This window comes from Scyliorhinus torazame, chromosome 18 (genome assembly GCF_047496885.1).
Source record: "Scyliorhinus torazame isolate Kashiwa2021f chromosome 18, sScyTor2.1, whole genome shotgun sequence".
NCBI classification, from domain to species: Eukaryota; Metazoa; Chordata; class Chondrichthyes; order Carcharhiniformes; family Scyliorhinidae; genus Scyliorhinus; species Scyliorhinus torazame.
In genome coordinates this window covers 170,422,290-170,446,270 of record NC_092724.1, presented here as the reverse complement: position 1 = coordinate 170,446,270, position 23,981 = coordinate 170,422,290, and the positions used below count along the sequence as shown (strand labels likewise).

The 23,981-nt window shown below is 46.0% G+C and overlaps 1 protein-coding gene across 3 annotated transcripts in view; it reads right to left on the bottom strand.

Annotated features, from left to right (window-relative positions):
• The window catches only part of ube2o (ubiquitin conjugating enzyme E2 O), a 202,426-nt gene that overhangs the window by 10,034 nt on the left and 168,411 nt on the right, over nt 1–23,981 (bottom strand). For 2 of the 3 annotated variants that reach the window (XM_072483904.1, XM_072483906.1), the window contains 7 exons: nt 23,117–23,248; nt 13,716–13,808; nt 6,954–7,620; nt 6,721–6,783; nt 4,864–5,000; nt 4,472–4,675; nt 3,520–3,577 (listed from right to left, as the gene is read on the bottom strand). In XM_072483904.1, the coding sequence (XP_072340005.1) occupies nt 3,520–3,577; nt 4,472–4,675; nt 4,864–5,000; nt 6,721–6,783; nt 6,954–7,620; nt 13,716–13,808; nt 23,117–23,248 (1,354 nt within the window). The remainder of the gene's footprint in view (nt 1–3,519; nt 3,578–4,471; nt 4,676–4,863; nt 5,001–6,720; nt 6,784–6,953; nt 7,621–13,715; nt 13,809–23,116; nt 23,249–23,981) is intronic. The other variant, XM_072483905.1, reaches the window with a different exon arrangement.

The window sequence follows — 23,981 nt, the reverse complement described above, 5'->3', positions numbered from 1 at the left end:
GTGCTATCCACAATGCTACCGTGCTGCCCTTGAGAACAAATAAATCTACACTATATCATTTTACCGTAATCCATGTACCTATCCAATAGCTGATTGAAGGTCCCTAATGTTTCCGACTCAACTACTTCCACAGGCAGTGCATTCCATGCCCCCACTACTCTCTGGGTAAAGAACCTACCTCTGATATCCCTCCTATATCTTCCACCTTTCACCTTAAATTTATGTCCCCTTGTAATGGTTTGTTCCACCCGGGGAAAAAGTCTCTGACTGTCTACTCTATCTATTCCCCTGATCATCTTATAAACCTCTATCAAGTCGCCCCTCATCCTTCTCCGTTCTAATGAGAAAAGGCCTAGCACCCTCAACCTTTCCTCGTAAGACCTACTCTCCATTCCAGGCAACATCCTGGTAAATCCTCTTTGCACCTTTTCCAAAGCTTCCACATCCTTCCTAAAATGAGGCGACCAAAACTGTACACAATACGCCAAATGTGGCCGTACCAAAGTTTTGTACAGCTGCATCATCACCTCACGGCTCTTAAATTCAATCCCTCTGTTAATGAACGCGAGCACACCATAGGCCTTCTTCACAGCTCTATCCACTTGAGTGGCAACTTTCAAAGATGTATGAACATAGACCCCAAGATCTCTCTGCTCCTCCACATTGCCAAGAACTCTACCGTTAACCCTGTATTCCGCATTCATATTTGTCCTTCCAAAATGGACAACCTCACACTTTTCAGGGTTAAACTCCATCTGCCACTTCTCAGCCCAGCTCTGCATCCTATCTATGTCTCTTTGCAGCCGACAACAGCCCTCCTTACTATCCACAACTCCACCAATCTTCGTATCGTCTGCAAATTTACTGACCCACCCTTCAACTCCCTCATCCAAGTCATTAATGAAAATCACAAACAGCAGAGGACCCAGAACTGATCCTTGCGGTACGCCACTGGTAACTGGGATCCAGGCTGAATATTTGCCATCCACCACCACTCTCTGACTTCTATCGGTTAGCCAGTTCGTCATCCAACTGGCCAAATTTCCCACTATCCCATGCCTCCTTACTTTCTGCATAAGCCTACCATGGGGAACTTTATCAAATGCCTTACTAAAATCCATGTACACTATATCCACTGCTTTACCTTCATCCACATGCTTGGTCACCTCCTCAAAGAATTCAATAAAATTTGTAAGGCAAGACTTACCCCTCACAAATCCGTGCTGACTATCCCTAATCAAGCAGTGTCTTTCCAGATGCTCAAAAATCCTATCCTTCAGTACCCTTTCCATTACTTTGCCTACCACCGAAGTAAGACTAACTGGCCTGTAATTCCCAGGGTTATCCCTAGTCCCTTTTTTTGAACAGGGGCACGACATTCGCCACTCTCCAATCCCCTGGTACCACCCCTGTTGACAGTGAGGACGAAAAGATCATAGCCAACGGCTCTGCAATTTCATCTCTTGCTTCCCATAGAATCCTTGGATATATCCCGTCAGGCCCGGGGGACTTGTCTATCCTCAAGTTTTTCAAAATGCCCAACACATCTTCCTTCCTAACAAGTATTTCCTCGAGCTTACCAATCTGTTTCACACTGTCCTCTCCAACAATATCGCCCCTCTCATTTGTAAATACAGAAGAAAAGTACTCGTTCAAGACCTCTCCTATCTCTTCAGACTCAATACACAATATCCCGCTACTGTCCTTGATCGGACCTACCCTCGCTCTAGTCATTCTCATATTTCTCACATGTGTAAAAGGCCTTGGGGTTTTCCTTGATCCTACCCGCCAAAGATTGTTCATGCCCTCTCTTAGCTCCCCTTATCCCTTTCTTCAGTTCCCTCCTGGCTATCTTGTATCCCTCCAATGCCCTGTCTGAACCTTGTTTCCTCAGCCTTACATAAGTCACCTTTTTCCTCTTAACAAGACATTCAACCTCTCTTGTCAACCATGGTTCCCTCACTCGACCATCTCTTCCCTGCCTGACAGGGACATACATATCAAGGACACGTAGCACCTGTTCCTTGAACAAGTTCCACATTTCACTTGTGTCCTTCCCTGCCAGCCTATGTTCCCAACTTATGCACTTCAATTCTTGTCTGACAACATCGTATTTACCCTTCCCTCAATTGTAAACCTTGCCCTGTTGCACGTACCTATCCCTCTCCATTACTAAAGTGAAAGTCACAGAATTGTGGTCACTATCTCCAAAATGCTCCCCCACTAACAAATCTATCACTTGCCCTGGTTCATTACCCAGTACTAAATCCAATATTGCCCCTCCTCTGGTCGGACAATCTACATACTGTGTTAGAAAAGCTTCCTGGACACACTGCACAAACACCACCCCATCCAAACTATTTGATCTAAAGAGTTTCCACTCAATATTTGGGAAGTTAAAGTCGCCCATGACAACGACCCTATGACTTCTGCACCTTTACAAAATCTGTTTCCCAATCTGTTCCTCCACATCTCTGCTACTATTGGGGGGCCTATAGAAAACTCCTAACAAGGTGACTGCTCCTTTCCTATTTCTGACTTCAACCCATACTACCTCAATAGGGTGATACTCCTCGAACTGCCTTTCTGCAGCTGTTATACTATCTCTAATTAATAATGCCACCCCTCCCCACCTCTTTTACCACCCTCCCTAATCTTATTGAAACATCTATAACCAGGGACCTCCAACAACCATTTCTGCCCCTCTTCTATCCCAGTTTCCGTGATGGCCACCACATCGTAGTCCCAAGTACCGATCCATGCCTTAAGTTCACCCACCTTATTCCTGATGCTTATTGCGTTGAAGTATACACACTTCAACCCATCTCCGTGCCTGCAAGTACTCTCCTTTGTCAGTGTTCCCTTCCCCACTGCCTCATTACACGCTTTGGCGTCCTGAATATCGGCTACCTTAGTTGCTGGACTACAAATCCGGTTTCCATTCCCCTGCCAAATTAGTTTAAACCCTCCCGAAGAGTACTAGAAAACCTCCCTCCCAGGATATTGGTGCCCCTCTGGTTCAGATGCAACCCGTCCTGCTTGTACAGGTCCCACCTTCCCCAGAATGCGCTCCAATTATCCAAATACCTGAAGCCCTCCCTCCTACACCATTCCTGCAGCCACGTGTTCAACTGCACTCTCTCCCTATTCCTAGCCTCGCTATCACGTGGCACCGGCAACAAGCCAGAGATGACAACTCTGTCTGTCCTGGCTTTTAACTTCCAGCCTAACAGCCTAATTGAGTACTCAATTATTTGTTTCCAATGAAGAGGCAATTTAGCGTGGCCAATCCACCTATCCTGCAAAACCACAGAAAGTTAACTTGCAGAGAAATTTGGAAGGTGACATTCAAAGCAACATTGCAATTTGGGTGAAAATCCTGAACTCGAAGGGAAAGTCATTGGGAAACCCTTTCCCTTATTCAGCAAATTCCAGAGAATTGGCAGTCCAAGGATTGCTGCATTCCTGTAAGCAAAAGGTCACAAATGCAAAAGGTTCAATACTTTGTTCAGCACTAACCTTGGATTGATATCAGCACCTGGAGCAGACTGGATTTACTAGTCCATCTCTCAGTTCCCTAGATCAAAAAGAAAGTTAAATTATTAAATGGTGGGAAAGAGAGCAAATTAAAAACACATCTTTCCTGGGACAACGCAGGACCAAACAGTAATATTATGTCAATGTGGAATAATGGCTTCATTTAAATTCTAATCCTACTAAATAAAACAAAATGGAAATCAAGTTCACAAGGAGAAAGATTCTCATTCTACCAAGGTCACAGCCGAGGTCACTGCTGACCGCAACCGAGGTCACTGCTGACCGCAACTGAGGTCACTGCTGACCGCAACCGAGGCCACTGCTGACCGCAACCGAGGTCACTGCTGACCGCAACCGACGTCACTGCTGACCGCAACCAAGGTCACTGCTGCCGGTTATATTGTTTTGTTCTGGTTGATACCCGACGGTTAAAATTATAAATGTATTAAATTATTTTCCAAAAATAAAATTCAGTTCTGACTTGGTTAACCCCCTCCTCTTACCCAGAGCCCTGTAACCTCCCTCCTCTTACCCCAGAGCGCTGTAACCCCCCTCCTCTTACCCCAGAGTGCTGTAACCCCCCATCTCTTACCCCAGAGCACTGTAACCCCCCTCCTCTTACCCCAGAGCGCTGTAACCCCCCTCCTCTTACCCCAGAGCGCTGTAACCCCCCTCCTCTTACCCCAGAGCGCTGCAACCCCCCCTCCTCTTACCCCAGAGCCCTGTAACCTCCCTCCTCTTACCCCAGAGCGCTGTAACCCCCCCTCCTCTTACCCCAGAGCGCTGTAACACCCCTCCTCTTACCCCAGAGCACTGTAACCCCCCTCCTCTTACCCCAGAGCCCTGTAGTCTAATTCTACTCCCAATCCTTCAGCAAAACCAAATCACACATTGTTGACAAATAGCTAGATCATTACCATCACCAGCAGCATACCTTTCCAATCCATGTGCCCAGCAAACTCACACACACTTTGCCATTATCATACAGGTTAGGGTTGAGGCGGCCACTGCACTGAGAAATATAACGAAAAAGTGGCGGCACTGCAGGATAAACATTGGGAAGCTGGATATCAAAGAGAAACAGTCCGTCATCATAGGGAGTGCGTGTTGGGCCTTTGATTAGAGCTGAGAACAGATCCTATGGAAAGAAAATAAGTTACTGGACCCAACATTCACCAGACAATTCCAAATCAATATATACACATTGAAACAAGTATAGGAGAAAACCTCAAATAGGCTCTCTCTCTCCCATCCACCACAATATCAATTTAACATTTTACAATGGAGATTGTTATTTACGAACAACAATGAAACCCCCAGACTTGCCATTCTGTCCTCAAATGTTTTGACCATGATGCCATCAGGAAGTGCTGTAGCAAGCAGTGCCATCTCTTTTCTCACCGTGCTGAAAAACCTTTTTGAATCTGCTGGTTGAAATTCCATTTTTTTGAATGCATGGCTCTCTGTAAATGAAAAGACAGACTAGGAGACACACAAACACCATCAGACCAAGGTGCTGCACAGCACCAGAATGATAAAACTGATAGGATTTAGTTTACGGACTGCCAACATATATTCATAATAACTGCAATAAATCTCATCACAAAATAATGAATTCACTGTCAATGGCTATTCAGTCCCGACCATCTCCCCTCAACTCACACTTGCTTCGCTGTTCAATCAGATCATGGCTGTGAGGCAGAGCTTTACAGTTTATCATCACCCTTTTCGTATTGAGGATTCGTTCCTGATATCAGCCTCAACAGTCTGACTTATTTCAAGGTTATGACCCCCCTTTTTCTGGACTCGCCACTAAAATCTAATTTTATTACTTAACATCCAAAGATGTGCAGGTTAGGTGGATTGGCCATCCTAAATTGCCCTTAGTGTCCAACTAGGGGCTGGTTTAGCACAGTGAGCTAAACAGCTGGCTTGTAATGCAGAACAATGCAGCAGCGCTGTAAATTCTATGATTCCATGAACATATATTAATCATTTTTATTAGTGTCACGAGTAGGCTTACATTAACACTGCAATGAAGTTACTGTGAAAAGCCCCTAGTCGCCACATTCCGGCACCTGTTCAGGAACACCGAGGGAGAATTCAGAATGTCCAAATTACCTAACAGCACATCTTTCGGGACGTGTGGGAGGAAACCGGAGCACCCGGAGGAAACCCACGCAGACACGGGGAGAACGTGCAGACTCCGCACAGACAGTGACCCAAGCCGGGAATCGAACCTGGGACCCTGGCACTGTGGAGCGACAGTGCTAAGCGTTGTGCTACCATGTCGTATGCATCTCTCCCTTCCACCATGTTGTGTTGAGGAAGCAAGGACAGGATGGTCAGCCTATAAGACCAGCTGTCAAGATACTGGGGTAAAAGGAAGATACAAGAATTGCGTAAAATTAAGATTAAAAATAAAGTTGGGACAAAATCAAGAATTGGATAAAAGAGGAACTGATGAGTGCAGCTGCCGAGTGTATTTGATAGGCAAATTAACTTAGCAGTAGGAAAACAATTGTTTACCTAAGTAACATGGGGCTGAACAATGGTGTATAGAAATAGGTGTTAGAACTGTAGAAGTGGCGAGTTCAAGCGGAAAGATGAGAAAATAATTTGCACTTGTATGCTAAAAGCTTGGTCCACGGGTATCTAGATAGGGTAACATCAAAGGAGAGAAACCGGACATCTGTAACAGGTAACTGAATACAGGAGAAGGGGAAACTACCACCATAGCTGGAGAAAGCAGGATCGCCTGAAAACAAGTTGCTAAAAGATACTGTTTTAAGAAGAAATGCTACGCTGAACTGACAAAAATGTTTCCCAGACTGGAAGAGAACTTATTAGTGGTAACAACATGCAGAATTTAGTTCAGAGTGTTATTTAAATTTGGATGTTGTTTGGGGAAAAGGCATCTCTCAGTTCAGGAAACATGGGTAGTTGGGAACAAAGCTTAACTTCATGAGATATTGTGTGTGTATCGTCATTATTGTAGTTAAGTGTACTGCTGCAGTGTTTTGTAGTCTTTCTGGTTGTGTGGGGTTTTTTTTAAGGTTAATAAATATTATTTTGTGATTGATTACAAGACTGGACTGTTCCTCCCTGGTTTGCACATCTTTTCTCACAGTATACCAAACTGAAAATATACAACACTAAGAACCGGTGATTCAAGTTACCCACCTGGGTTTTGGGATACCCTCGCATTTAACATCAATGGAGTTCTTAACGCAGTAAGATCCAGTCCTGAAAATAGCAGCAATCTCAATTATGCAACCCAGCACATCCATTACGGATGCTCCCACCATGACAGCCATGCATTGTCAAAGGTACTGCCAAGACTTTCTACTTTAAGGGAACATTATACGGAGGGGAAATAATTTTAAAAAAGACATATGCACAACTTGTGCACTTACCAGGCACTGATTCAAGTACAGAAAAGACTTCGCCTTTTGCACTAGTGAAAGTCACACCAGGTTTGCTGCTCTGTTGGCAAAGTACAGGTGTGTCACTAGACCACTCCGACTTGGTAGGAGTCTGCACCTCCAGCTTCTCTTCTTTATTCTCCGTTTCTATAACAGCCTCCATCTTCTCTTCCTCCACTATGGCCACATTGTCTAGCGTCTTCTGCAGAGTTTCCTGCAGTTTTTTGATATCGTCTCGGAATTTCTTATCCTTGGTTTGTTTTTCTGGCTCTACTGTTGGAGAAGTAGCTGAACCAGTCAACAGCTGTTCCACTGTCATATTCTTTAGACTTTCCAAAATCTTGATGGCTTCTTTTATCTCATGGAAACCTTTTGGAGAGCCATCCTTTGCAACTTTCTCAAGACTTGTGCCACTTGAAGTTGCTCCAGCAGCCTGAGCCTGCTCTGCTTCAGGCTTACTTTCTTCAGATTGTGCTGCTACCTCTATTCCAACTTCAAGTGCCTCACTTCCCTTTACAATCTCATCTTCAGTCACACCATCATCTGTTTCCCAACTATCACTATCATCTTCCCACTCATCAGATGTTGCTCCAGTGGAAGTACCGTCCAAAGAGTCCAGATCAGATTCTTCAATGTCAGACTCAACATTATAAAGATGCTAGCAAAAAAATGAAAAGTTACTTCTTGAATGAAAGAAAATTTGAAAGATAATTTGATACTTTAACACGTCCAAATTTATGAGCAATGAAAAAAAAAGGAAAGTTGATTTGGTCCCATTATCCAGTTTACTGCCTGAGCTACACAAATTTGCAGAGGGTAAACACGATCAGAGAGTAGAATGCATGGCTCACAGATTGGCATGGGAGAAATGAGGTTTGATTCATTGGGCACTGGCACCAGTACTGGGGAAAGAGGGAGCTCCACATTGAGTACTGTATATTGTTTGGATCTGCTTCAAGACGTACTTGCCATAGATAGGAGTGCAACAAAGGTTCATGAGATCGATTCCTCGGAAGGCAGGATCATCCTGTGAGGAGACTGAGCCTATATTCTCTAAAGTTTAGAAGAATGAGAAGCAATCTCATTCAAACATATAAAATTCATACCGAGCTCAACACTGTAGATGCAGGAAAAATGTTTCCCCTGGCTGAGGGCTCTAAAATCAGGGGACACAATCTCAGAACAAGGGACAGGCCATTTAAGACTGAGGAGGAATTTCTTCAGTCAGAGGGTGGTAAATCTTTGGAATATTTTACCCCAGAGGACTGTGGATACTCAGTAATTGAGTATATCAATCCAGAGGTTGATAGGGTTCTAGATATTAAACATATCAAAGGATTGGGGAATAGTGTGGGAGTAGATCGGCTATAATCCGGTTGAATGGCGGAGCAGCTCAAAGGGCCAACAATGTGTTCTGCTGCTCCTATTTCCTTATTTCTTATGATTTTATGATCATAGCCAGTATTGCCACACAGGATGTACAACCTACGTCTAATCTCCTGAAAGAAGACACCGCAGAAATACTCCATTGTTCTTAAATGGTCATCAAGTACAACACTCACTGAATTCTGACCTGATTCTAATCCAAAGAATATTCTCTCTGATCCCAGCAGCAGAAATTATATTATTTTGGTGCCTTTCTTTCCTTACTAAAATTTCCAGATCTATTTTCAACCAGGTGACGATCCAGCATCACTGAAGGAGCTTATCAGCCGATTTTTCTAGGAATCTGTGTCTCACACATCCATCGCTAGATTGGGAAAGGGAAATTTAAACTGGTGGCACTGAAAGGTCAGCAATTGTAAGCACCGCTTGTCCTGTGCTGTCAGGTGGAGTCAAATACTTTGTCCACAACTACAACATCTCTGCCTTTCAGTATTTAAAAGACCTGGGCTAGGTCTCCCTTATATGATTTTTGGTGCAATAAACAGTAATTCACTCGTACTAATCTCTATAACTTAAATGCTTCAATGTCCTTTGGGCTGTTAAATGCCCAAACATTCCAAAAATGACCGTGCCAACTGTCAGTACAAGATCGGAGTCTTATTTTGGCAGGATAGAAAGAGGAATTAAATGGTGCTACTAATTAACCATTTGGGCTTGGCAACATGTGGAGCACTTAGCCTAACATCTACTGTAACGAAATTACCAGAGTCTATAATTATAAGTTCTGAATAACTTTTTAAAATTCAGCTGATTGGAGGGAGCCAGCACGGACTTGTGAAGATGAATCTGATTCAGGGGAATGCCCATTGTTACATTAACTTCTAAAAGGCATTTAATGAATTACCTCTTAAGATGCTGTGAGCTGAAGCTCATGGAATTAAAGGCAAATTATTTGAGTGTATCAGTCAATGCATTCAATAAAAGTGCACACCGAATGCATTCAAATAGCAAACACAAGGGAAGTACATCATGAAATTATTTCTGTGGTGTTAAAAGATCTTCTGCCCAATCAAAATGACGGTGCTCCCAAGGTTTTTGTTCCTGCTCCAGTGCCTCCCCGTGTTTATCCCGAAGGCATATTTCAGGCGGGTTAACAGGAGTATAATGGGGATTGTGTGGGCGCGAGGGACTCCGAGGGTGAGAAGGGTGTTCCTGGAGCGGAGTAGAGATAGGGGGGGGCTGGCGCTGCCCAACCTCTGTGGGTACTACTGGGCCGCCAATGCGACAATGGTGCGCAAGTGGGTGTTGGAGGGGGCTGAATGGAAGAGGCTGGAGACGGCGTCCTGTGTGGGTACGAGTCTGGGGGCGCTGGCAACGGCGCCGCTGCCGCTCCCTCCAAGGAGGTATACCACGAGCCCGGTAGTGGTGGCGGCCCTCAAAATTTGGGGGCAGTGGAGGCGGCATAGGGGGGGAAGTTGGGGCCTCGGCGTGGACCCCATTACGGGGGAACCACCGGTTCGCCCCAGGAAGAACAGGTGGAGGGTTTTCGGGGTGGCACAGGGCAGGCATACGAAAGTTGGGGGACCTGTTTGTGGACGGGAAGTTCGCGAGCTTGGGTGAGCTGGAGGAGAAGTACGGGCTCCCCCGGGGAACACCTTCAGGTACTTGCAGGTAAGGGCGATTGCCAGACGGCAGGTGGTGGAATTCCCACGGCTACTGCCACACAGAGTACAGGACAGGGTGCTCTCGGGGAGGTGGGTGGGAGTGGGGAAGATCTCGGAAACTTACCAGGTGATGCAGGAGGAGGAGGAGGCCTCGGTGGTGGAGTTGAAAGGTAAGTGGGAGGAGGAGTTGGGAGAGGAGATCGAAGAGGGGACGTGGGCAGATGCCCTAGGGAGGGTGAACTCTTCCTCTTCATGCGCGAGGCTCAGCCTCATACAGTTTAAGGTGCTGCACAGGGCACACATGACCGGGACAAGGATGAGCAGGTTCTTTGGGGGTGAGGACAGGTGTGTTAGGTGCTCAGGGAGCCCAGCAAATCACACCCATATGTTCTGGGCATGCCCAGCGCTGGAGGAATTTTGGAAGGGCGTAGTGAGGACCGTGTCGAGGGTGGTAGGATCCAGGGTCAAACCGGGCTGGGGGCTCGCAATATTTGGGGTGGCAGAGGAGCCGGGAGTGCAGGAGGCGAAAGAGGCCAGAATTCTGGCCTTTGCGTCCCTGGTAGCCCGGCGAAGGATTCTCCTTCAGTGGAAAGATACGAGGCCCCCAAGCGTGGTATCCTGGATCAGCGATATGGCAGGGTTCATTAAATTGGAGGGGGTGAAATTCGCCTTGAGAGGGTCGGTACAAGGGTTCTTTAGGCGGTGGCAACCGTTCTTAGACTTTCTGGCAGAACGCTAGACATTGGTCAATGGCAGCAGCAGCTCTTGGGGGGGGGGGTTACTTTATTTTTGTTTATGTTATTTACACTGGAAGGGTCTGAGGGGGTGTATACACCTGTTGTCTTAAGTCGGGGTGTTAATGTTAATTTATTATTTAGGTACGGGAGGGGGGGGGGGGGGGGGGGTTTGGGGGGTTGCTTTTTTAGATTGTGTTTTGTACTTAACCCTGTTGGGTTCTTTTTTCTTCCTCATTTTGTTATTGATATTTTATGAAAACCTTTAATAAAAATTATTTTTTAAATAAAAAGATCTTCTGCCGCTACCCCCCTTTCCCTGATCCCAATTCAATGAAATTAGGATTTGCTAATGATCAAAGCGGACACTCTGTCCAGTGAAATACTGAGAATCAGAGACTGCACCCTAACATGTCATGTTGGAAGGAAAGCCAAAAGGATCTCAGTAGTAGAAATTATCCATCTCAATCATGGCATGACTTAAGTATAATTGAATGGAGTGCCCATGTTCACTAGTTGAGCCTCAGCTGCTTTGTGGACAGGTTTGGGCACTGTACCTCAGGAGAGAACAGGTACTGTTCTTGAGGTTTATCAAAATGTTACTAGGGATGGACGGAATGCAGCTATGGAGAGAAGTTGTAAAAGTTAGGGCCATTGGAACTGAGGCAAATAAATTGCAAAATGGAATGCTGCCATTTATTGCAAGGGGAAAGGATTATGAAAGTAGGGAAGGTTTCCTGCAGCTGTATAGGGCACTGGTGAGACAACCTCTGGAATACTGTTTGGTCACCTTATTTGAAAAATCATATAGTTGTGTTAGCAGTTCAAAGAAGGTTCCCGCAACTCAGTCCAGGGATGAGGAGCTTATCTTATGAAGAAAAGTTGAACAGGTTGGACCCATTCCCATTAGAATTTATAAGAATGAGGGGTGATCTTATTGAAACATACAAGATCCTGAGGGGATTTGACATGAAGGCCCCGCCTTCTCAACCTGGCTCCTCGCCAGAGGTGTGGTGACCCTCAGGTTAAATCACCAACAGTCAGCTCTCCCCCTCAAAGGGGAAAGCAGCTTATGGTCATTTGGGACTATGGCGACTTTACCGTTACCTTACCAGGAGGATGTTTCCACTTGTGGGAGAGACTAGAACCGGGGGACAGTTAAAGAATGAGGTCTAACATTTAAGATGGAGATGAGGAGAATTTTATTCTTTCAAAGGGCCGTTAATATGTGGAATTCTATATCAGAGGGCTGTGGAGGCTAGGTCGTTAAGTATTTTCACGGCCGAAATAGACAGATCTTTAATCAGGAAGGGAATCTAGAGTTCTGGGGATTAGGTGGGAAGGTGGAGTTGCAGATTATCACATCTGATCAGTTATGATCGCTTTGAATGGCAAAGCTGACTCGATGGGCCGAATGGCCAACTTCTACTCCTTTGTTTTCTGGTCTTATGGTCCTTCACAGAGCAAGCCGAGTCATTACGGACAAATGGCCTCCTGCCGTGTTGTAGGTTTCTATGATTAATATATTGAGGATGTGGAGCTCAATGTACACCTGCCAGGCCCAGCTAAATGTATAATTCATGTACATTAATAAAATAGTTGGGCCAATATTTGAGAAAACTTATTCAACATGGGAGTGATAATGACCTGGAACATATTGACTACTAGGATGGTAGAAGCAGAATCTGTCAATTATTTCAAAAGAAAATTGGAAGAGCAGTTGAAGGAAATAAACTTGCAGAAGTATGGGGATAAACCAAGTGACTGGGACTGACTGTATTGTGCTGGAGAGCCGGACTTGATGGGCCAAAAGAACTTTTACGCCATAGTCACTCTATTAAACAATTTAATATTTTAGCCCCCATAAATCCTTACTTATCAAAATCTTCTTCTACATCTACATAGTCTTTTTTTTTTATAAATGTACCCCCCCCCCCCCGCCCCAGCGACGAACAGCTCCTCAAACACGGTCACAAACATCCCCCACCTTTTCTCAAACCCCCTTGCAGAGCCCCTCAACTCACACTTTATCTTCTCTAACCGCAGGAAGTCGTACAGGTCACCCAACTATGCCGCTACCCCCGGCAGCGATGCCGGCCGCTACTTCAGCAAAATTCGCCGCCGTGCAATCAGAGGCGCAAAGGCCACACCATCGGCCTTCCTCCTCTCCATGAGCTCCGGCTTCTCCGAGACCCCAAATATCGCCACCAAAGGGTCCGGGTCCACCTCCTCCTCCACTATCCTGGCTAAGACCGCGAACACCCCCGCCCAGAATCTTCCCAATTTTTCTCAACCCCAAAACATGTGTGTGTGATTCGCTGGCCCCTGCCCACACCTCTCACTCATCTGCTTCCCCCTGAAAGAACCCACTCATTCTCGTCCGAGTCATATGCACCCTGTGCACCACCTTAAACTGTATCAGGCTCATCCTTGCATAAGAGGAGGCCCCGTTTACCCTACGCAGTGCCTCACTCCATACTCCCCAATTGATCTCCCCTCCCAACTCCCCATCCCATTTCTCCTTGATCTTCACCACCCGCTCGCCTCCCTGCTCCCCCAGCCACTTGTATATATCCCCAATTCTTCCCTCCCCTTCCACATCCGGAAGCAGCAGTCGCTCCAGCAGGGTGTATCCCGGCAATCTAGGGAACCTCCTTCAGACCTTTCGCGCAAAGTCCCCAACCTGTAGATACCTGAACTCACTTCCCTTCGGCAGCTCTACCCTCTCCCTTAGCTCCTCCAGACTGGCGAACCCTTCCTCCAAATACAAGTCCCTCACCTTGACCAGCCCCACTTCCCTCCACCACCTGTATACACTATCCATCTCCCCTGGCTCAAACCCATGATTCTACATATTCTCAAGCAGGCAACAGAATGATTCAACATAATCTTTACTCTCATGCTGGAATGAGCACAGATATCACTTCCTACCCTGGTAGCAATCCCACTGGCCCAGGGCAGTTTCTTACCTGAGGTAGTATGCTGGATTTGGAATTATCGGCCCAGACTACTTCAACCTTCCCACTAACATCAACACGGGACACCTGACCAACAGAAGGTTCCTAAAGTAGGAGAGAATTGTTCAGTCCAAACATACAAATCCTGCTTTTCAAAATAAACACTATTTAGTTTGACATTAGATTACAGGCTTTAGAGAATGTCAATGGGCTGCTCTTTGGCTCCCCAGGATAATTCAAACTCTCTCCACTCTTCAGCCAACAGCTTGCTTTTATTAATCGACACAACACCCATGTTGGAAAAATGGCTCATTTTTCATCATCACTATTATAGAATGTACAGCAGAGAGACAGGCCATTCAGCACCCAGCAGGTCCTTGCCAGTCTTTATGCTTTGGATAAGCCACCCTGCACCTTACTTCATCAAACCCTATCACCATATTATTCCATTCCTTCACTATGGTTTACTTATCTAGCTTACAATAATTTAATTTCATGTGTCACTCCGAGTAGTGACTGGAGTCTAATTGTGCATCTAGAACATTTGGGTTTATTAGTTCACAGGATATGGATATTGCTGGCAAGCTAACATTTATTGCCGACCACAAAATATCTGTGAGAAAATGGTGGTGAGCCGCCTTCTTGAGCTGTAACACTGGTCAAAGGTGCTCCAAAAGTGTTATTTGTGTTCTAGGATTGTGATCCAACATATTTCCAAATCAGGTGTGCAACAATGAGGGCAACTTGGCAGGTAACATGCTGACCTCGATCTTCTAGGTACTATAAATCGTGGGTTTGGAAGTTGCTCTCAAAGATACTTTGTTGAGTTCCTTCAATGCATCTTACACATGGTACACACTGTTGGCACATTGTGCTGGTGGTAGAGAGAATGAGTATCAAGCTGGTAGAAGCGATGCCTATCAAGTGGCTGCTTTGCACATGAAGGTGTTGAACTTTGGGTGTTATTAGAACGGCACTCACCCAGGCAAAAGTATTCCTTCATACTGACTTTTGTCTTTTAGGTATATGGTGAACAAAGAACAAAGAAAAGTACAGCACAGGAACAGGCCCTTCGGCCCTCCAAGCCTGTGACGACCATGTTTCCCGTCTAAACTAAAATCTTCTACACTTCCTGGGTCCGTATCCCTCTATTCCCATCCTATTCATGCATTTGTCAAGATGCCCCTTAAATGTCACTATCGTCCCTGCTTCCACCACCTCCTCCGGCAGCGAGTTCCAGGCACCCACTACCCTGTGGAGAATAATCAGCCTCTGATCTGTTCTTGTAGTCACAAAGGTGGATGACGCAATTAAGTTTTTGGTATATGCTGACCCCCCCCCCCCCAGGGTATTATATGTGGGATACAGCGATGGTAATGTCATTGAATGTCAAAGGAAGACGGTTAGGTTCACTTTCGTTAGGGATGGTCAAGGTGTGACACTTGCTCGAGTGTCACCCCAAGCCAGAATGACATCCAGGTCTTGCTGTATGTGGACAAGGAATGCTTTATATTTGAGGGGTTGCAAAATGCGCTGAACATTGTGCTACCATTGGCAAACATCCACATTTCTGATCTTATTATGGAGGGAAGGTTATTTCTTTTTTGAAAAACATTTTATTAAGGCATTTGTAATTTTTTAACAACAAAAAAAAATTTTGATAGCAAACATAACAGTAAATAGTACCCCCCCATAGAGGGAAGGTTATTGATCAAGCAGCTGATGATGGTTGCGCCTGGGACACTACCCTGCGGAACTCCTGCACTGACATCTTGCGACAGAATTGATTTGACTTCACAACAACCAGAAGCTTTGTGATAGGTGGGGTTCCAACCAGTGGAGAGTTTTCCCAAATTTATATTAACTTCAATTTTACTAGGATTCCTGAATGCCACATTTGGTCAAATGCTGCCTTGATGTCAAGGTAACCATTCTCACCTCAAGGGGCTGGTTTAGCACACTGGGCTAAATAGCTGGCTTTTAAAGCAGACCAAGGCAGGCCAGCAGCACGGTTCAATTCCCATACCAGCCTTCCCGTACCAGCCTCCCCGAACAGGCGCCGGAATGTGGCTTTTCACAGTAACTTCATTGAAGCCTACTTGTGACAATAAGCGATTTTCATTTCATTTCAAGCACATTTGCCTTTATTTGGGCTAAAACGGCAATGAGATCAGAAGCTCCGGCAGAACCAAAACTGAGAATTGACGAGCGGTTTATTGCTAAGCAAGTGTTGCTGAATATCAGTCAACACCTTCAATCATTTTGCTGATGATTAAGAGTAGATTGATGGAACAGCAATTGACCAGGTTGGATCCGTTCTGCCTGGGTATCTTCCACATTTACAGGTTGCACGGTAGCACAGTGGTTAGCACTGTTGCTTCACAGCTCCAAAGTCCCAGGTGGGTCACTGTCTGTGCGGAGTCTGCACGTTCTCCCCGTGACTGCGTGGATGTTCTCTGGTTTCCTCCCACAGTCCAAAGATGTGCAGGTTAGATTGATTGGCCATGCTAAATTGCCTTTACTGTCCAAAAAAATGGTTAGGTGGGGTTACGGGGATAGGGTGGAGATGTGGGCTTAAGTAGGGTGCTCTTTCCAAGGGCCAGTGCAGACTCGACGGGCCAAATGGCCTCCTTTTGCACTGTAGGGCTGCACTGGAACAGTTTGGCTCAAGAGCATGACTAGTTCTGGAGAACTTCAGTACTACATTCTGGTTTTTGTCAGGGGCCATAGCCTTTGCTGTGTCCAGTAAGTTCAGCTCTTTTTTGAGTGAATTTAATTGGTTTAAAAATGGCATCTCCTAAGGTGGGGTCCTCTGGAGAAGTCCAAGAGGTATCATTCATTCAGCACTTCTGGCTGACAATCTCCACCAGCGTTTAATTGTCCACCATTTACTACTGGATGTGTAAGGTCTATACAGCTTTCATCTTGTTTGTTAGTTGTGGGCTCGCTTAGCTCTGTCTATAGCATACTGCTTCTGAGGTTCAGCTTTTAAGCAAGTCATATGTAGGAGCTTGATCAGGTTGGCACCATCATTTTCAGTAGGCCTGATGATGCTCATGGCATGCTCTCCTACACACCTCATTGAACCAGGGTTAATCCTCTAGCTTGATAGTACTGGCAGAGGAAGTGAGTGACCAGGCATGAGGTTATGGTTTATTGTTGAATACATTTCTGCTGCTGATGGTCCACATTTGCTTCATGGATGCCCAATTTTCAGGTCTATTCTGTATCCTTCTGATTTAGCACAGTGGTAGTATCGCTGTGAAGGCCATCGGAACTCCATTTCCACAAGGACTGTCATGCATACTAATAAAGTAATGGATAGATGAAGCTGCAACAGGTAGATTGGTGAGGATGAGGTCCAAGAGATTTTTTTGCTAGGTAGGGAGAAACTGCTCCCATTCATGAAAGGATGGAGCACGAGAGGGCACAGATTTCAAATAATTAGTAAAAGAAGCAAAAAGGTGATACGAGGAGAAACCTTCATGCAGCAGGCGGTTAGGAATGCACAGCTCGAGTGTGGTGGAGGCAAATTCAACTGAAGCATTGAAAAGGGAATTAGACTGTCGGATATGCTGGACCATGGTGAGACGGCGAGGGAGTGGCACGAGGCGAATTGCTCATTTGGATGACATGATAGGCCAAAAGGCCTCTTTCTGCACTATAACAATTGTGAGATTCTGCAAGGCCCACTTTAGCAGTGGGATGGAATACCCTCAAACTGGCTGGGTGGGTGCATCTGAGCAACACTCAAGAAATTGAACATCACCCGAAACAAAGCAACCTGTTTATTTAACAACCAATCCACTAGTTTAAATGTTTACTTTCCCCACACTGATGTATAACGGCAGCTGTGTTTACCACCTGCAGAATCTCCTTTGACAGCACCTTCCCAATGGTATTTGGCCCAATAAAATTGAAGACTTTAAATTAAGAATTGAACATTTTAAATCAAATCACAGTTAGAACCACAGGTAGGCCTGATAAGAAATCAAACTTGGCGAAGTTCAAATACAATAAACAGACAAACTGGCAGGACATGTCTGGACCTGCCTGTCAATCAGCCATCAGCAGCTAATTGGTCCTATTCATATGGATTGATCGTTTTCGGTTGCCCAGATAAAGCTAGACTTCTGGCACCCAGTTACCATATATGGAATAAGGTTACAGCCCAACAACACACCTAGGAATGGATCCTGGTGTCCTGCACAGTTGCAATCAGCAACACCATTGGGTATTGTGACCCCTTCCCCCGAGACCTGAATGGCTGAGAGCAAGAGAACTCCCTGGCCAGATGAAGAGGGGTATAAAGATCTTCCACCAGCACGACCCTCAACAGTGAAGACTCGCAGAGGCAGCAGAGAACATTGACAACTGGCCAGAGATGGAAGGAAGCAGTGTGCGAGACCCACCTCCATGGACGAAGGTCCTGAGGAATCAAGACACCGGAAATTGGGCCTGCAGTTCACCGAGTCCACCAGTATGGGGAGTATTAAGAATCTTCGGATCGCTTAGTATAGCTTTGGGATAATTTAAGGGTAATTGTTTGAGAAAAAAATTTGTTGAATTGCACACTTGTATTTCAGAATCACAGAAAAATACAGCGCAGAAAAGGCCCTTCGGCCCGTCCAGTCTGCACCGCTGCATGAAAGGCACCTGAGCTGCCAATTCTAATCCCATTGGCCAGCACTGGGCCCAGAGCCTCCAATGTTAAGATGTGTCGAGTGCTCATCCAGGTACTTTTTAAAGGGTGTGAGGCAACCCGCCTCTCCCACCCTCCCAGGCAGCGCCTTCCAGACCCTCACCCCCCTCCCAGACAGTGCATTCCAGACCCTCACCACCCTCCCAGGTCGTGCATTCCAGACCCTCACCACCCTCCCAGGCAGTGTGTTCCAGACCCTCACCACCCTCCCAGACAGCGCGTTCCAGACCGTCACCACCCTCCCAGGCAGCGCGTTCCAGACCCTCACCACCCTCCCAGGCAGCACGTTCCAGACCCTCACCACCCTCCCAGGCCGTGCGTTCCAGACCCTCACCACCCTCCCAGGCAGCGCGTTCCAGACCCTCACCACCCTCTGGGTAAAAAGGTTTTTCCTCAAATCACCCTGAACTTCCCACCCCTCACCTTGAACTTGTGTCCTCCTCGTAACTGACCCTTCAATTAAGGGGAACAGCTGTTCCCTATCCACCCAGTCCATGCCCCTCAGAATCTTGTCCACCTCGATCAGGTCGCCCCTGTCTTCTCTGCTCCAGAGAAAACAATCCCAAGCCGACCCAACCTCTCTTCATAACTTAACTGTTCCACCCCATGCACCATCCTGGTGAATCTCCTCTGCACCCCCTCCAGTGCAGTCACATCCTTCCTATAATGTGGTGACCAGAATTGCACACAGTACTCCAGCTGTGGCCTCACCAAAGTTATATACAACTCCAACATGACTTCCTTGGTTTTATAATCTATGCCACGATTGAGAAAGGCAAGTGTACCATGTCTTTTTCACCACCCTATTAACCTTCCCTTAACTTTCTCCTTTGTTCATCTCGCAAAGACAGACACTTGGGTAAAACGTTTGAGTAATAAACTGGTCAAGTGTCTGAGAATTTTACAGACAACAGTGGCATCCCTCTGGGCGGTCTTCGATAAGAAGTGACCTTGTTGCTCCGAATTCGAACTCACCAACCTTGTATTCTCCAACACTCAGCCTGAGCCTGAATTAAGAGGGTAGTCACCCCACATGATGGACAGGATTCAAATGGGTGGACAAGAGTACAGGTATCCGACCAGTAAATTGGGCCACACAGGATAGTCAAGGGAGTTGGGAATTTAGTGCAAACCAGACTCCTACCCCGGCTGATTCACACACACCCATGACAAATTCTAGTGAGAGAATTAGACATTGCCAGCTGTGCTGAATGGGAGGATACCCCTAGAAGTTATTTAAATGAAAAGTGTCTCAAATGGGATAGCCAATATCGGATCTGGGATCCAAGGGCAAAGTCTGTTGGAACCACGCTCATAAAGAGGTGGTTAGGCGGGCTTCCAAGAGAAGCAAGGTGAATGAGATTGCTAGTTGTTTAGAGAAGCTCCGTGGAAGAAAGGCAGAGATTTTAAAAATCAAACAAGAATTAGATGATGCTACACTGCGCATAGAGAAACTGGAAACTGAAATAGGAATGAGAGAGGAAAGGAACCAGGCCAGTCAATTGCATACAAGCCAGTTTCAGGCTCAGTGCAAGAATGGAGGCACAGACTATTTTCTAAATGGCGAAATGCTTAGGAAATCAGAAGCACAAAGGGACTTGGGAGTCCTTGTGCAAGATTTTCTTGAGGTTAACTTGCAGGTTGTCAGCAGTTGGGAAGGCAAATGCAATGTTAGCATTCATGTCGAGAGGGCTAGAGTACAAGACCTGGGATGTACTTCTGAGGCTGTATAAGGCTCTGGTCAGACCCCATTTGGAGCGTTGTGAGCAGTTTTGGGCCCCGTATCGAAGGAAGATTGTACTGGCCTTGGAAAGAGGAGGTTCACCAGAATGATCCCTGGACTAAAGAGCTTGTCGTATGAGGAACGTTTGCGGATTCTGGGTCTGTACTCGTTGGAGTTTAGAAGGATGAGGGGGGATCTTATTGAAACTTACAGGATACTGCAAGGCCTGGATAGAGTGGACGTGGAGATGTTTCCACTTGTAGGAAAAACTAGAAGCAGAGGACGCCATCTCAGACTAAAGGGACGATCATTTAAAACAGAGATGAGGAGGAATTTCTTCAGCCAGAGGGTGGTGAATCTGTGGAACTCTTTGCCGCAGAAGGCTGTGGAGGCCAAATCACTGAGTGTCTTTAAAACAGAGTTAGATAGGTTCCTGATTAATAAGGGGATCAGGGGTTATGGAGAGAAGGCAGGAGAATGGGGATGAGAAAATATCAGCCATGATTGAATGGCGGAGCAGACTCGATGGGCCGAGTGGCCTAATTCTGCTCCTACGTCTTATGGATCTTAAATGGGTTAGCTGATGGGGAAAAGATCAAACTCAGATCAAATACGCTCGGTCCTGCCCGATCCCCAAAATGTAGCCAGGGGTACGCTAGTATCAACCGTCGTGGATATGATAGGGGGGATCCAGTGAACGGCCTAAATAAGTGTAGACGGAGGAAAGGGGAACAGCCGACAGCACAGGCCAGTTGCCCGCTTACATAATTCATGGCGGTTAACCGAGCCCAATTGGATGAGCACCATCGATCCACATGGATCCAAATGCTCCTCTCACATGCCACCGAAGGGAGTCGGAAGCCATGAGAGAATTTTGACCCGGCCAATAACATTCACCATGAGGCATGGGCAATCAGCAGAATGACCGGCGCCTGGAGAGTCAACAATACCAAACCCACGAAGGCAGAGAAAATGAACCCACATCCCAGCATGGCGAAACAAGGGGGGGGAATACAAATAGGGGACATAATCAGAGAGGAACCCACCTCAATACTCTCCTCCCAATCCCAGAAACAAAGACCAGCCCAGAGCAGACTCCGTATATTCACCTACGTAGAGGCAGTGCTACAATTGCAGCCAGACAGGCCACTTTGTTAGAAAGCTTAGGGCACCCCGCCAACACATCCATGATAGCTAGACCAAAGGCCCTGACCCATACCAAGGAGAGACCTGACCGACAGACCACGATAACCCCCCATAGATGAACCAGGAAACCCATTCTGCCTGTATCCCCAACTGGATACTGAACCAAGTGCATGACATTGCCAGGCCTCACCGAATTGGGTATGTAATGCAAGTGGGATAATGTAGGAGACCCCTGGAACAAGGCAAGGTAGGAGGCCACCCCCACCCCCCTTGAGTTCCTGTGGGACACAGGTGGATCCTGCACTACCCTCAATTCATCCCGTGACCTGGGTAACACATGACGTACCCAGAAATAGATCATGTTAAGTGGCTTCACAGGCCACAGGCAGGAACGGTCGGAGACGGACCCATTAAAATTCAGGTTGGGAGACATTGTGCGCGACCACCCTGCCGTCCTCATCACCCTGAAGCAGAACACATCCTGGGTTCTGGCCTCATGTAAGGGTGCAATCTCTCATTTGATCCAGCCAACTGCTGCAACTGATTAATGGCTCAAACAAATGAAGCACCGATAGAGGGAGCCACGGGGAACTATGTAGACAGAATCTCCACCATCGTGGAGTTATGGATTAAACCCGCCGATATGACCAAGGACTCAGGGGCACAGGGAATAATCGTAAAGCATACACAAGCATTCACAAACCACAAACACGACTGTGGTCGGGTGACAGCGGAAGTAATTTTGGAAGGCCCCTATCCAAAACCCCAAAGACAGTATGGCTTCCCTAAGCAAGCCTAGGGGGAGGTGGTCAAAGTAATTAGTGGTTTATTGCACCCCATTGCTTCCACCAATAATTCCCCGATTTGGCCGATAAGAAAACTGGACAGTGTACCTACAATGCATGGACTACAGACGTTCAAGGATGCAGCTGACCCCACTTTCTGAAAGGCAATTAAATCTGACACTCATACAAAGACATGAACAAGGAACAGTCGGCCATTTGGCCCCTCGAGCCAGCTTCAACATTTAATAAGATTATAGCTAATCTGATAATCTCAAATCTGCAGCCCACATACCCCCAATAACCTATCAGCCCCTTGCTTTCAAAGAATCTATCCATAGCTGTCTTAAAAAAAATTAAAAGACTCTGTTTCCACCACCTTTTCAGGAAGCGAGTTCCACAGTCGCCTCTCCAGATACAGGAACTCCTGCAGTGAGGTCCTGGAGCTGAGACGATTGACCTTCAACAACCATCTTCCTTTGTGCCGGGTTTGACTCTAAACAGCCCCCGATCCTGAATGATTCCAGTTTAGCTCGGGCTCCTTGGTGTCGAGGGCAGTCACTCTCACCTCTGGCATTCGGCTCTTTTGTTATATGCTTCTTGTTCATTCTTCCTGTCGCAATGGACACATTTTCCCACAATACTCCATTTGCCAGATTTTTAGTAGCCTCATGTCCTCTTAACAACTTACTTTCCTAACCATCTTTATGTCATCAGCAAATTTGGCAACCATCTAATCCATCTCTTCATCCAAGTCATTTATGCAAGTTGTAAACAAATTTTTAAAAACTAGAATAGTTGATGCCTGAATGTTAAAACTATGTGGCATCGCCCTAACTGACATCTTTCTCTAATTACAATTGGAATATTTTCTATACAAAGGACTCTGATTAAAACAAATACCAGCTACCCAGTTTGTGGGTTGACTGCCTTGCAAGATTTGAACTCACCAGTATTTTGAAAATAGAAACCCAATTAAAAAAAACAGATTGTACAGTATCAATTGATCTCACCCAAACACATGCTGTGATTGGAGACGAGCGTATCATTTTTACTTTACCTCATTATCCTTCAGCATCGTTCGTCCTTCTTCCACATTTCCAATGCGGATCACAATATCAGTGATGCGAAAGTGAAAATCTGGATGATCAGCAATGTCATAAACACTAATATCCTCCTCATGTCCCAGCATCTGCAGTTTCAAACAGAATTTGTTGGAGCAAATGGAACTCAAGTACCCTTTCCGCGCCCTAGTTTCAGTAAGTGCCTCAGTAATCTTCAGTAAGATTGCTCATCCGCCTGTTACCAGCATGAAGTATCCTCAGGATGTTACTGTACTGCCAATCACAGCCAGGAGGAGGGATGCTCCTGACAGATGCTACTCTGCATGTTCTGGCACATGGTTGGTCTTTTACAGGATGGTTTTATGTCCAGTTCCCAGCATTACTGTTTTGTTCAATTGATACATCAATTTACAGCCTCAGAATACGGGACCAATTTGCAGTGTCCAATGAATCAATCGGTCTACAATCTTGCCTGAATATTAAACCAACTTCCTTTATACCTTAGTGTAGAGAGAAATTGGACAATAATAACTTGTCACAAGTAGGCTTCAATGAAGTTACTGTGAAAAGCCCCTAGTCGCCACATTCCGGCGCCTGTTTGGGGAGGACGGTACGGGAATTGAGCCCACGCTGCTGACCTTGTTCTGCATTACAAGCCAGCTGTTTAGCCCACAATGCTAAACCAGCCCAAGTGACAAAAGGTGTAGTAAATAAGCAGAGTGACGGAGCAATGTAAATAGCTTTTTACCCAATGCTCTAATTGGGAATACATTATATTTTATTAGAGGGAGGGATTAAATCTATTATTTTTTTGTTTTCATTTGTTCATGAAATGCAGATGTTGCTGGCTAGACTAGTATT